The following is a 13,838-nucleotide window of genomic DNA, read 5'->3' as shown; positions in this document are numbered from 1 at the left end:
TCCCACAAAAACAGGATCAAACTATACACACAATGTTATGCAGTTTGCTTTTATACCTTAACAGTGAATCTTAGAGCTCTCTTCACATCAAATGCATTCTTCTTAACTACTGCAAATATTTTTTCTTAAAAGCTGTACCATACATTACCGATACATCTCTCTACTGGTGAACATTCAGAATGTCTTTAATTTTTTTTTTCCATTAAAAATTAGATTGACAACAATACTAGGTAGAATATGATTTCCATCATAGTTTAGCACTGATCAATAACCAAACATTTCACATATTTCTACAGAATATATTCTTACATTCTAAAAGTATTGTATATTTGAATGGCACTGCCCTGGGAGCCAGAGCAGAGAGACTTGTTTTTCTTATCAGGAAATGTTTTTCCTGTCAGGTATATACTATATCACAAACTTATTCCTGTTTTCCCATCTTTAAAGTCAATAACGCCTTTCTCTTACGTATTTACTTCTAAGGATTGTAATATAAAATTAAGTAAGATATCCAATGTTAGGAATGTTAAGCAGCCAAGAATAAAAGAACAGTATAAGTGAGAAAGTACAAAGTAACATTATTTATGAAAAATTAAAATTATTAATTTAAATGCTATACAAGTTAGACTTTTATTTTTTTCATTTACCATTGAACTCACAAAACACCTGTGGGGTTGGTAATATTTTCAGCCCTATTTTACAGGTAAGAAACGAGATGCTGGTGGTTTAGTCGCTACGTCGTGTCTGACTCTTGTGCCCCCACGGACTGCAGCCCACCAGGCCCCTCTGTCCGTGGGATTTCCCAGGCAAGAATACTGGAGTGGGTTGCCATTTTCTCCTCCGGGGGATCTTTCCGATCCAGGGATCAAACCCACGTCTCCTGTATTTTAGGCAGTTTCTTTACCACTGAGCCACCAGGGATCTAGGATGAGAGGCAGGTTGCAGAGCTGATGAACAGCCCTTTGACTCCTGGCCCCGTGCTCTTGCTGCCTGGGCACCTCCCACCTTCCGCACATGCTGCCGCCTTTGTGTGTGAACCGGTTCCTGCTGGATAGCACGCTAGCCCAGGGGAGAGGGGGCTGTCCATGCATCTTTGCATTTCACATTTTCATAATTACCACTAAATCGCTATCCAGAAAGATTATACCAGTGTTCTTGAGAGTACGGTTTCTCCACATCCTTGCCAGCTTTGGATCTTAGCAGTTTTTAATCTTTACCAACCAATTGGAGGAAAATGGTAACTCATTTTATTTTTTAAAACAGCTCTATTGAGGTATAATTGAGGTTAATGAAGTACACATAAAACCTGAATTTTGACACATATACACCTATGAGCCTTCACTGCAAGCAAGACAGTGAACATACTCATCGCCCCTGGATTTCCTGATTCTCCTTTGTTACCCCTCCCTCCCAACCCCAGTCCCCAGGTAACCACTGCCCTCCTTCGTGTCACAAAATATTAGTTTGCATTCTAGAATTTTCTAGAAAGGGAATCATACAGTATGTACTCTTGTTGCCTGGTTTGTTTCACTCAATAGTTATTCTGAGATTTATCCCAATTGTTGGGTGTATGGATAATTGTTTATCGTTGAGTAGTGCACTGTGTTTATGGGTGGATCACATTTTGTTTATTCATTCAGCTGTTGATGAGCGTTTGGGTTTTTCTGGTTTGGGGCTATTACAGACTGTACTTTTACGCTTGATGATAGTGTCCGATTGGCTTTGAGACCTATTGTTTCTTTAATCTCAGTGGGGGTGAGGGGTATATGATACTGTTTTCTGCATTTGCCAGGTAAGGAAACTGAAGCCCAGAGACTTATTACCAGAGTTGTTTTTGATTTTTAGTTGCTAACTCGTGTCCGATTCTTTCTGTGACCCCATGGACTATGGCCCACCAGGCTCCCCTGTCCACGGGATTTCCCAGGCAAGAATATTGGAGTGGGTTGCCATTTCCTTTTCCAGGGGATCTTCCCGACCCAGGGATCTAACCTGAGTCTCCTGCATTGGCAGGTGGGTTCTTTACCACTGAACCACCAAGGAAGCCCCTTATTGCCTGAAAGCATACAGTAAAAAGGTCAGAACTGAGGGAATCCTAATTGGAGACCAGGCTGCCCTGCCATTCAGGCAGCACAGTGGAAGGAAAGGCCATTTTGGTTCAGTGGTTAAGAGCACAGAGTGTGGAATCTGACTCCCTGGGTTCAAATCCCAGCTGGCTGGGGGACAAAGAGCTGCTGATTTAACCTGTCTCCCTGGTTTTCTTCACCTATAAATCCGGGATGTAGTAGTCGCCTACCATGTAGGGTTATTTTGAGGATTAGATGAATGAGTACATGTAAGGTCTCAGTCTCTTTCAGTAGGAGGTACTTATTATGAGTTGTCTATTGTTATTATTTGTTTCTCTCCCTCTCTCTCAAAGTCACTCAGTCACGTCTGACTTTGCGACCTCATGCACTGTAGCCCGCCAGGCTCCTCTGTCCATGGGATTCTCCAGGCAAGAGTACTGGAGTGGTTAGCCATTCCCTTCTCCAGGGGATCTTCCTGACCCAGGGATTGAACCCAGGTATCCTGCATTGCAGGCAGATTCTTTACTGTCTGAGCCATCAGGGAAACCATTATTCATTTATGGAATAGTTTTTGAGACCTACTCTGCTTTCTCTCACTGGGGCTGCATAACCCTTCACACTCCATGGTTTATCACTACCGCAGAGAGACTTTTTAGGGAGTGGGGACAACTCAGGCTTGGTCCCTGTGGCACTCATGGAGGGAGAAGGAGAAGGAGAAGGAGAGGTGAGGCAAAGTCCTGCTGCTTCGGGGCTGGGCTGGGCACGGGGGTAAGAAAGGGCAGCTCCGTGGTTTCAAGCCAGCTCTGGGTGACCCCAGCCAGCATGAGCCTGCCAAGGCCTGAGCTCTTCCCAGAACCAAAGGGAAGCCTACAAAACGCAAGCTCCCCCTCTCCACCCATCACAGGCTGTGCTGGGATGACAGGACTGTAATTACCCGTGGCAGGAGCTATTATTAGAAGGCAGATGTTACTTTAATTACGGTACTTAATAGAGGCTGAAAAATGGGAGGACCAGGTTGCTACAGAACTCTCTGGGTCTGGGGCTGTGTTTTCTTCACGCTGTGCTTCCCCAGGCCCTCACGTTCCAGAGGTATCCTGAGGCGGTGTTGGCATTCTAAGTGCCTGGGCAACTCCTGGTTACTCAAGGGTGAGTTCCCAGGCATTTGGGGATCTTGCCCCAGCTTCTCCCTCCTCAACACTGTCTCTGACCACCTGGTACTGCCTGAGTAGCCCTGGAGGTCTGCAGGGGCCCGGAAGAGAGCTGCTGCCCAGCCATGGAGCCTGGATTCTCCAGGCAGCTCTGGTGAAAGGCTGGAGGGCCAGAAGGCTTCTGTGGAGAAAAGCCTCACACATGTCTGCTATTGTTTTTTGATAAACAGTTTAATAAAGAACTAATGTTTGTTGAGCCCTAGGCAAAATGACATGTGCTTCCCCATTATACCATTTACTGTATTATTATTCCTGTTTCACAGACAAGGAAACTGATCTCAGAGAGGTTAACACACATACCTGAGGTCGCACAGTGTGAGTCAAAGAGCTAGGTCTGACTCCAAATTCCATTTTCTCTCCAGTATACTGTGGCTTCCAACTTTTTTGTTTTTTGGCAGTAGAAGCCTTTGTTCAAGTGAAATCTCACCCCAAACACTACAGATGGTAGCCATGCCCACTGCTGGGGCTGAAATGGGCCACAGCTGCCAGCTCGGGTCTGCTTCACGTTCTGTGGTGGCTTCTGAGGCAGCTGCACCCCTTTGGGGGGCACCCAGGACAGGGATTTGAAGACCTCTTGGGAAACGTGACGGATTCTGGAGGCCTCGTGGGATCTGCACAGAAAACCTAAGGCTTCTTTCTTGGTTTTACCCAGTTGGTCGCCCCTACAAGGTCTGGACTCAGGGAGAGGCTCTGATCCCCTGCCTGTGTCTGCTCCCGTGGCCTCGGGGTGGGGGGTGGGGGTGCTTCCCCTTTTCTGGTTGCTCTTTTGTCCAGTGGGGTCCTCTGCTCCCTGTGGAGCAGCAGCAAAAGGGAGAAGTATTTTGCAGGCACAGAGGAGGAAGGCGGGCCTTGCTTAATGCTCTGTTTGCCAGCAGCAGCCAGGAGCCAGGGCCTGGGGGAGGTGGAGGGGCGGGACGGCCACCCACAAAGCCAGCACGTTCACATCCTTTGCAGTGAGGTTGGGAGGACACTCGGCCTCCCCCAAGGCAACTCGGCCCCTCACCCAAGGACCTCATTGGAGATTGCTGAGGGCACGGCAGGCAGGCTTGCTACGTGGCAGTTAGAACCGGCCAGCCAGTCCACTCCCCCCCACCACCACACACACACACACACACACACACACACACACACACACACACACCACACCACACCACACACACACACACCACACCACACACACACACACACCACACCACACACACACACACACCACACCACACACACACACACCACACACACACACCACACACACACACACACCACACCACACACACACACACACACACACACACACACACACACCACACACACACACACACACACACACACACACGCACGCGCCATCCATTAAGGCAGAGCGCAGGCAGGCCTCCCAGGCTCCCTCCTTCCTCCAGGCCTGTGCTTCCAGGCTGATAAGTGGCTTTTGTGAAATGAGGCTGGAGGAGGGGCGGGGTGAGTGTTGGGGGGAAGGTTGTAATTAGAAGTCTAAACTGCTCCTCTATGACAGGGTCTCCTGTACATTTAGCTCTGTCTCTAGAGGCAGGAGAAGGAAAGTGGAGGAAGGCCTGGGCTTGTGGTCACACGCAGGGCCTTGGCGGAGACCTGGCCTGTCCCCCTTTCTGTAAGAGGCTGCCCTGGCCTCGTGTGTGGCTCCCAGCCCCACTTTCCCTGACACCCAGGGGGCCAGCTCTCTGACCATCCCTCCATCCGCAGCAGAACTCACCATATGGGCAGCAGCAAAGCACAGCTGAGGGGTCAGCACACAGGGAGCAGCCTTAGCCTGAAAGCGCCCGGGGTCGGGAGTGGGGAGTGGCGCGTTTGTGTGTCCTGATCTCCGCAGTCCTCAGCCCTGCTTTTTAGCTAGTGCCTCAATCAGAAGGCCCAGGAGGGATTCAGCCAGCTCTCCCCAGGCTACACAGATTCTTAGCCTCTGGTCTTAGCCCCTTCTCAGACCTGGGCTCTTTCCACTCTGCTGTGTCCTCAAGAGGAGAACTGTGACCCCAAAACAGCATGGTGTAGGCTGGAGCAGCCACCGTCCCCCTTCAAAGATGAATCCTCTGGGCTGTGACGCAGTCATTTCTCTGGCTGTTGGGTCACTGTTTCCTTTCCTCGGAATCAAAAGAGCTCCCCAAATCCTGGAACTTCTATTTAACGCATCATAAATAAAATGCTACTAACGAATGGCTAAGATTTAAGACTGGAGAAAGACGGAAAAATGTTTATGATAGATCATCACATGAAAAAGGGAGGAAACAGAATTACACTTAGGGTGTCATTAAAAATGTCCTCTTCCACCCCACAAAGGGCTCTATATATAGATAGTGTGGAAGAAAATATTTTGATTGGAATGACTCCGAGTGATTTTTCCTCACTTTTATCTTTAAAAAATTCTTCTTAGTGAACATAATTGTAAAATAAGCAAACAAAAATGAGTGTTCTTCCAGTCTTGGCCACAGCAGCTGCAGAGAGACGTACAGTGTGGAGAAAGGAAATCCACCCAGGGAAATGTAAGAAACCTCCTTACTCCTCCTTTCCCAGGAAGCTGACTGATGTTAGTAGAGCCTGAACCTACTTCTGGAAGGCAAAACATGTGATTTCCCAGCACTCCATCACACTTCATCACACTGCCTGTGAATGAAGCTGATGCTGTTTTCTTCGTGCCAGTTTTATAAATGAGGACAATGAGGCTTGGAGAAGTTGGGTAACCAGCCCAAGCCAATAGCAAGCCAGGGCTGGATCGCGTTGCTCCTATTTCACCCTGACTGCTGTCTGGACCCCAGGGGCCTCCCTCCACCTTCCTAAACTGCCTACCTGTCCATCCCCCATCCTTCTGCAGGGGTGGAGTTCGTGGTGCCCAGGACCGGCTTTTATTGCAAGCTGTGTGGGCTGTTCTACACGAGTGAAGAGATGGCGAAGATGAGCCACTGTCGCAGCGCCGTCCATTACCGGAACTTACAGGTAACTGTTGGTCTTCCTTGCCTAGTGCCCAGGAGGGGCGGTCCCTGGGCTAGGTTTCTGTGAGGTTATATCTCCTTCCATCACATGGAAAATTCATTCTGTGGTCTGCATCCTGATTCCACCAGACTTCTCCACATGGTGGCTGCCTTCCTTATGCTCTCAGAGCATCTGTCTCCACTTTAATACAAAACATTCTATTTGGGTTGGATATTTTTGGCAACGGCCTCTCCCTCTAGACTGAATGACTTGTAGCCCATGGTTGGAGCTGATCCCTTTGCACAAGACCTGGATATTTCAGATACAGATATTTCTTGTGTTTTCCTCTTCTCCTCTGCTAGTATCCATGTTTGGCTAGAATAAAAGTCAGTGTTATGTTCTATTGAAATGTCTGTTCATACTGCAGCTGTATCAAAGACACAGCGTCTGGGACCAGGCACTGGGGGTACAACATACAACAACAAAAAAAGCAGACAATAACCCCTGCCCTCATGGACCTTCCCTTCTAGAGTAGTAGATTCTTTGTATATTAACTGTGACATATACAAAATATTCTATATACCATATTTCATCCAATCTAAGGTGCCATCAGTTGTAAGATACAACACTATTTTTTGATACCAAGAAGAAAAAAAATGTTACGGATTAAACAGTGAGACTCCATCAACTGGAAAATACATCTCAATTTCAGGACTGTTCATACACAGGGAAAAAACACTTCTTAAAATTAATGAGATATAGCAACATATCCTATAAAAATACCTAAATAATATATAGCATATTAGAATGTGATTTTCATATGACTTCTGGTGTAAGCTGGGGATTAGTAATATAATAGAAATCATAGTAGATAGATGCTTGGGGTAAGTGTATCAAAGTACCTTCTGTTCTAACTGCAAGGAATTTAGACTACTTTTTTGAGGCGTAAGGCCTTGGCTCTGGAAGACCCTTGTGGTAGTGAGTGAGTGAAATCTCTCAGTCATGTCCGACTCTTTGCGACCCCGTGGACTATAGCCTATCAGGCTCCTCTGTCCATGGGATTCTCCAGGCAAGAATACTGGAGTGGGTTTTCATTTCCTTCTCCAGGGGATCTTCCCAACCCAGGGATTGAACGCAGGTCTCCCGCACTGCAGGCAGACACTTTAATTCCAGAGCAGATAGTACTGTTCAGTTTAATTGTTAAACAGTGGCTGCTCTGGTGGTTCTTAGCCAGGGATGTGAACCAAAGTCCTGTACGCAGTGTTTCAGAAGGATTTATACTACATAGGCCAAGGGTTCAGCAGAATTTGGGAGAGACCCAGGAATATGTAATTTGAGAAAATTCTCCAAATGATTTGAATGTGTACCCCTAGTTAAGAAAACTCAGATACAGGCCAACTCTCTTATTTTATAATTGAGGAAACTGAGGCGCAGAGAAACCAAGGATTTATCTAAACCTTGGATTAGTCCAACCCTTGGATTTGTCCAAGGCCATCAAGATGGTGAGTTACCAGGGCTGGAACCAGATTGCCTGATTCTTAATCACTTTGCTGCTTTCACTCGGCTAAGCTGGTCTATGAACTGAGACTCATGTCATAGCCTGGGTCACCATCTGCAAAAAACTGTTACTAGCTGTGCCCAAACTCAGGTCATTTAAGCCTCTTGATTTCCCTCCGGAAAGCAGCTGTTGTATGACCGAGAAAGTCACAGGGCCCGGGGCCCAGGTCCTGGCCTCTCCAGGGTGTAGGCAGTGACTTGGCCAGGCCAAGGGTTCAGCTTGGGCTACACAGAGCCAGCTGGCGGCAGCTGTCTAACCCTGAAGACATCATCACCACCCACCCCACAAGAGGAAAGCTCTAGAATGGAAGAGCTGAACAGGGTCTTGAAGATCATCCAGTCCTGATTTTCCCAAACTTTGGTCTTCAGCTGGAATCTTTTTAAAATGTGGCTTCCTGGACCTACCCTATATTTGCTTATTCATTGTCTCTAGCGTGGGGCCTGAGAATCTGCATTTTAAAGTCTTTCCAGCAGATTATGATACCCCAACATGAGAACCTTCTCATCCTGTCTTCTCGACTGGACTGCATAACCCTCAAGGAGACACACAGCTCAAGGTCACCCAGGAAGGTTGGAAGAATGCAGACTCCCAGGTCCTTGAATTCTAAACCCTGTGTTTTTTGCAGGGCAACAGACTTCACTGTGTTTTGGGCCTCTGGGCCAACCCCCCAGGCACACTCGCCTCCCTGTAGCAAGCCACAGCCGCTCCTGTGGTCCCAGGCCTGTCAGGTCCAGACACTGGCTCAGTCCCTTACGCCCGCCAACTGCAGTTCTGCTTTCCCGGGTGCACCTGTCAGGGAGCTGGGAGCCTCAATCACAGGTGTCCCAGATAGGACTGTCTCTGTCCACACAGACGCACCCATCCCACCCCCACTCCATGTTACATGTGTGAAAAGGGAAGAATTCAGACGGGAGTGGCCAGTGCTGGCTAACACCTCAGTCAGGCAGCTTGTAAATCTAGCACCCCGGGAGGCTGTGAGGCGGGGGCAGGGGTTGCTCCTGGGGGTAAGGTGGTAGGAATCTTCATTTTCTGTCTGCAGTCCCACTGTTCTCTCGTGCTCTGAGAGAAGCCACAGCAGGTGATCAAAATAGCAGGTGGAGAAGGTGCTAGGTGGGAAAACTAGACATTTGCTCAGCCCCAGGTCTGATACTCGATACATCCACCCACTTGCCTTCCCTGAGACGAGGTGAAGGACCAACCTAGTCCTCCATCAGCAGCCTGATCCCCTGGAATCCACGGTCTGCCTCTCTCCATCAGTCTCACCCACCTCTCAAAGCCAACCAGTCTCTCCTAGAGACACCAGGTCGACTCCATCACCTCTCCCACATCATCGGGTCTGACCCTCAGATTCACCCCTGGAGGAAGAAGGAGGAAGATATCATCCTTCCATTTAACAATTTAGGGTCTGAGGCTAGGAGAAGATAAGCGACTTTCACAGAATCAGACAGCCAGTGCCAGTTATGATCAAGGGGGCATTGACTTTTTGGCCCACCCAATATATAGCCCAGGATCCTGCCATCCCACTTACAGAAATCTAACCTACAGAAATAAATTCACCAATATGTAAATATGTACAAGGACACTTATTGCAGTTAGTTTATTATAATAAATGTATAACTTATTGCCAACATTTTTGGAAACAGCCTGAATGTCCAGGAATAGGGTAGCAATTGAGTAATTGATGGTTCACGCCTATGACATTGCTAGGTATTTATTCCATGCCAGGCTCTGTGTTTGATGCTTTATGGTACCTCTCTGGGATGTCACAGCAACCTTGTGCAGTGGTTACCGTATTACTCACACTTAACAGATGCCAAAGATATTGAGGAACTTGCGGCTGAGAGCCAGCCTTTGAACCCAGGTCATGTGATGGCAAAGCCCACACATTTGACCGTTGTGGGGGACTTAACCCTGCTGACTCTTAATCCAGCACTCCTTGTACTGCCCTGGGCTCCCCCAGCCATCAGAGGACATCCAACTGGGGCCTAGGGCATCTTCTGGTTCTCTCACTGCATTGAATCCAGAACCTCATGAGCAGCCTGACAGGCTCACCGAGTTGGACTTGGGGGGCCAGTGGGAACATGGGTGCTCTGAGGTGGGGTGCAGGCAGCCCCCTGCCAGCCTGTCTGTGGAGTCTCAGGTGTCGGGCTGCAGTTTTGTCTTTCACAGTAGGTATGGGACAGAGCTGCTCCCCTCCCTGCCCTTCCAGCCTCCCTCTCTTTCCTCTGCCTTTTAAATGTGGACGTGCTGCCTGGATCCTGGGGCTCATTCTGGACAACGAGTAGAGTTGTGAGAATTAAATGAGTTTATAGAAGAAAAGCAGTTGGCGCTGGGTCTGGGATAAGGGCTCTGCACGTGTTTGTTGTTAGGATCTGCACTTCCCTGCATTTCTCCAGGAATCATTTGTAAACTAACATAAAGAGGGTGGAGCTCATCACTGAGCCTGGGTCCCGGGGCCCTGGAAGGATCTGGGGAGGGAGAAGAGGGGTCCCACCCCAGGGGGGGCAAGATGAGAGGAGAGGGGGGCCAGGCACACAGCCCCTTCCTCTCTTCCCAGCTCACCACTGTCTTTCTCCCTCCCGACTCTGTCCCTCTTTACACCACAGAAGTACTTATCCCAGCTGGCCGAGGAGGGCCTGAAAGAGACGGAGAGGGCGGGCAGCCCGCGGCCCCAGGACAGCGGAATCGTGCCGCACTTTGAAAGGAAGAAGCTCTGACACCGCGGCTTGAAGAGGGAGAGGAGGGCCTAAGAAGTGGGGCCTTCCTGCCAGAGAGGAAGGAAGACCAGGGAGCCCACGGCGGTGCCTGAGTCGGTCTGCAGAGACTCATGAAAGGCCTGGAGCACCTCCCGGTGCCTTCATCCCGGCGTATCCAGTGACTCGTGTTTCCTTTGAACAGTTTTTCAATTTGCTTGTCTATCTTCCTCTCCATCTCTCACTCCCTCCTTCTGTGCCCATAAAATCCAACTTCTCAGGGATTTTCACAGTGTTCCAATTCTTGGTGGGATAGGATAGGTCAAGCCAGGCTGAGTCCTCAAAAAAAAAAAAAAAAAAGATTTCACGGAGACTCCTGGGTAGAGAACCATGTCTCTGCTTGGCATCCTGTGGGGGTGGGGGTGGGGGATCTGAGTTGGGTCGTACAGTCCTGGATGGGGGAGCCTTGGACCACCAGCAGGCAGAAACTGGGAGCTCCTCCAGCTCAACCACCTTTTTGAAAAGCCCTGATTTTCATAACTCTTTTGTCCTCTCCATTGTTCTAGAAGCCCACCAGATTCAAGCCTTAAAATTTAAGAAGGAAAAGAGCTCTTTATTTTGGAAGCTCTGATCATTTCCCTCCTGTTGATTTCAGGAGATGCTAGGGTTTGTTCTCCTCTGGATATTGAGTCTGGTCTAGATTCACTTTAAATAAAAATGAAAACAGAAGCATCTTCCCCCTCCAGCTAAAACATTAGAAGGTTAGGACTCCTGTTGAAGACTGGCCTCCCAGCTGTGCATGGTTGGCTTGAGAGACACCAAAACAAGGAAAAGGCATCCATCCTTGACTCGTCCTTTGGTGCCTGCACACTGGGTACCAGCAGCCTCACAGTGGGATGGTTTTTAAATGGTCTCTTAGAGGTGGGGGCAGCTAAGGAGAAGGAAGGCTGCAGGACTGAGGAGCATTGAGGGTTGCCAGGTATTTGTAGGTGGGCCCTTTCCAATTGGGCAGAAGGCCAAAGGCCTCTCAGAGTTTACTCCATGTGCAGACTGATATTAAATGTTACGAAGCGCAGAGCTCCTTCCCATCAGGCTGTGGGTACTGAAGGTCAGTGCCTTCAGGTTCCTGGACAGGACAGGCTGCGGGGGTCTAGGCTGAGGTTCACTGGGAGGGTTTGGGAAAAGGTGCTGGGGAAAATGAGGCTCAGCTGAGCCCTGGAGAAGCCCTTGAGAAGGTCAGAAGGGAGCCTGGGGCTGCTTCCTCAAGTGAGACACTTGCCCGGAGGCGGCTGCCCTGGCTCAGCTCCTAGAGGACGGTTCCTGTTAGTTCTATTCCTGACCACAGGTAGGTAGGCTAGGACGAGATTGCTTGTTTTATTTTAATGTTTTGCTTTTTTTTTTCTTTTTATGGTAGATAAGACTATACTGCATATTCTGTTTTCTGTCCTCTGCCCTAAAAGCAGAAGGTAGAGAGATAGATTATTTGAGTTCCACACTGACATCTGATCAGTGAGAAAATTAAGCCTCAGAAAGGAAGGGAAAATAAAAGATACAAGGATCACGTGTAAACCTGGGGGCAGGTGGCATCGGCAAGGAGAGAACCGCTGGGGACCTGTGAGAGAGAGGAGTTCAGGCAAGCTTCAAACAGACCAGCTTGAACAGGTGTAGAGGGAGGCGGCATGCAGTGGGAAACCTGAGCTTGGCATCAGGCAGCTGTGGGCCTCAGAAAGGTGAGTGTCTCAAAGAGCAGAGTTTGAAAACAGTGACTCAGCCCAGACCTGTTCCCCTGGCTGCCTTCTCTGGTTTTTACCTGGTGTTCTAGAAACCGGCCTCCTCCATTTCTCAGAAACTCTGTGTGTCTTTCTTCCCACTGGTGGGAAGTCAGGGCCAACTCTCTGAACCTCGCTGGGAAAAGCCTAAAGCCTAAAACTGCATTTTTAGAGAAGCTGGCAGCCTTTTCTCCCAGCATAGTGGAAGCTGACCCCACCAGCTCACCACCCCCCTACCAAGCAGTGTTTCCATGGAAACCTGGATGGCTGTTCAAACAGCCATATTCCCTAGTAATGTAATGGCTCTCTTGCTGATAGACCGAACTTCCCTATATTTTAAAGCTGGAGACCGGCCCTGGGAAGGAGAGAGAAGAAGCTCTTTGCGTTTAATAAGAACCTTTAATTTAAAAAGTCATCCAAGGTCCTATATTTGTGTGTATATATATATTTATTTATTTTTATTTTTATACAATTCCATTGGCATAGTTTCACCCACTCTATAATTTGCACTTTTTATTCCTACGTGTGTCATACACAATGCAGTATTAAAAGCAACCAGGAAAATATTGATTTTTTTTTTTAAAGCTTTTCTTCAGTGTTTGTTAACCATTTCAAAATGTCTCCCTGGAAAAGTTGTTCAACAGCAGCTGCTACCTTGCGCAGCACATTTACTCATACCCTGCGTTAATAGAACAAAAGGCCTGTGTACTTTTTATTGTAAACACCTGAAATAAAGTATATTCACATCGTATTCCCGAAGAATTCGGTAAACTTGGTGTTGGTGTGAGCAGCAGCCGTTAGTATCAAGGTTTCTCTTGACAGTCTGAGGCTGTGATCTGTTAGATTATACTTGAACTGGACCAGAGTTTGATTATTGAGCTTGTGAGAAAAAGAAAACCATTAGTTGATTTAAGTTTGAACTTGTAAAGTGTTGGAATTTGTTGAGTGTGTCCTATTAATCGTCACTTTTCCTGATCTGTATAATTGACCTCAAGCGTTTGTTTTTACAAAAGGAAAAACAAAAAAAGATTTTTAATAAAGAGAACTTGAAAGCTTGTGAGTGAGTCGTCATCTGTTACACTGGGATCCCTAAGTGTTTGGCCAAAGGATGCTCACTGAGTGTGGAGGTTGGGATTCAGTCCATCTAAATCTAGAATGTTTCTGAAGAGTTGAAAAAACAAGACAAGAGGTTCCACTTGGGACTCTGGCGGGGAATCAGAGCTTCTCAGGGGTGAAGCTGCAAAAGGGCTGAGTCTAGGAATATGGGGAGCTGCTGTTCCCCAGGCCAAAAGGGTTGGATAGAAAAATCTCTTGGCTTCTTCTAACCCTGTGGCCCTTCTCACTGCCCTCAGGTTGTCTAGTGGCCGAACTCTGTTGTCCTGCACTGGAGTCAGGCCGTTTCTGGAGGTGCCGTCCCTGTGAGGAGGTCAGCCCCTCGCTTGGGTCCTTTTAGCCTTGTGACTTCTGAAGTCCCGTTTCCTTGGGTGCAAGGGTGTGTGATGGTATTAATCACCTCCCTGATTGTTTCTGGGTTAAGGTCATTGCTGGTGAAAGCAACTGCTATGCTGTGCAGCCCTGAATCTTTGCTGTTTGGGGATTCAGAACAACCCTCC

The 13,838-nt window shown here is 48.2% G+C and overlaps 1 protein-coding gene across 1 annotated transcript in view; it reads left to right on the top strand.

Annotated features, from left to right (window-relative positions):
- Positions 1-13,282, top strand: part of RBM20 (RNA binding motif protein 20) — a 74,427-nt gene extending 61,145 nt beyond the window's left edge. The window contains exons 13-14 of the mRNA XM_027528840.1: positions 6,108-6,229; positions 10,370-13,282. Coding sequence (XP_027384641.1) covers positions 6,108-6,229; positions 10,370-10,480 — 233 coding nt within the window. The 3' untranslated portion in view covers positions 10,481-13,282. The remainder of the gene's footprint in view (positions 1-6,107; positions 6,230-10,369) is intronic.
- Positions 13,283-13,838: the final 556 nt, after the last annotated feature.

The sequence above is a fragment of the Bos indicus x Bos taurus genome, chromosome 26 (genome assembly GCF_003369695.1).
Source record: "Bos indicus x Bos taurus breed Angus x Brahman F1 hybrid chromosome 26, Bos_hybrid_MaternalHap_v2.0, whole genome shotgun sequence".
Taxonomy (NCBI): Eukaryota; Metazoa; Chordata; class Mammalia; order Artiodactyla; family Bovidae; genus Bos; species Bos indicus x Bos taurus.
The sequence above is the reverse complement of the archived record's forward strand: the minus strand, read 5'-3'. Positions and strand labels throughout refer to the sequence as shown.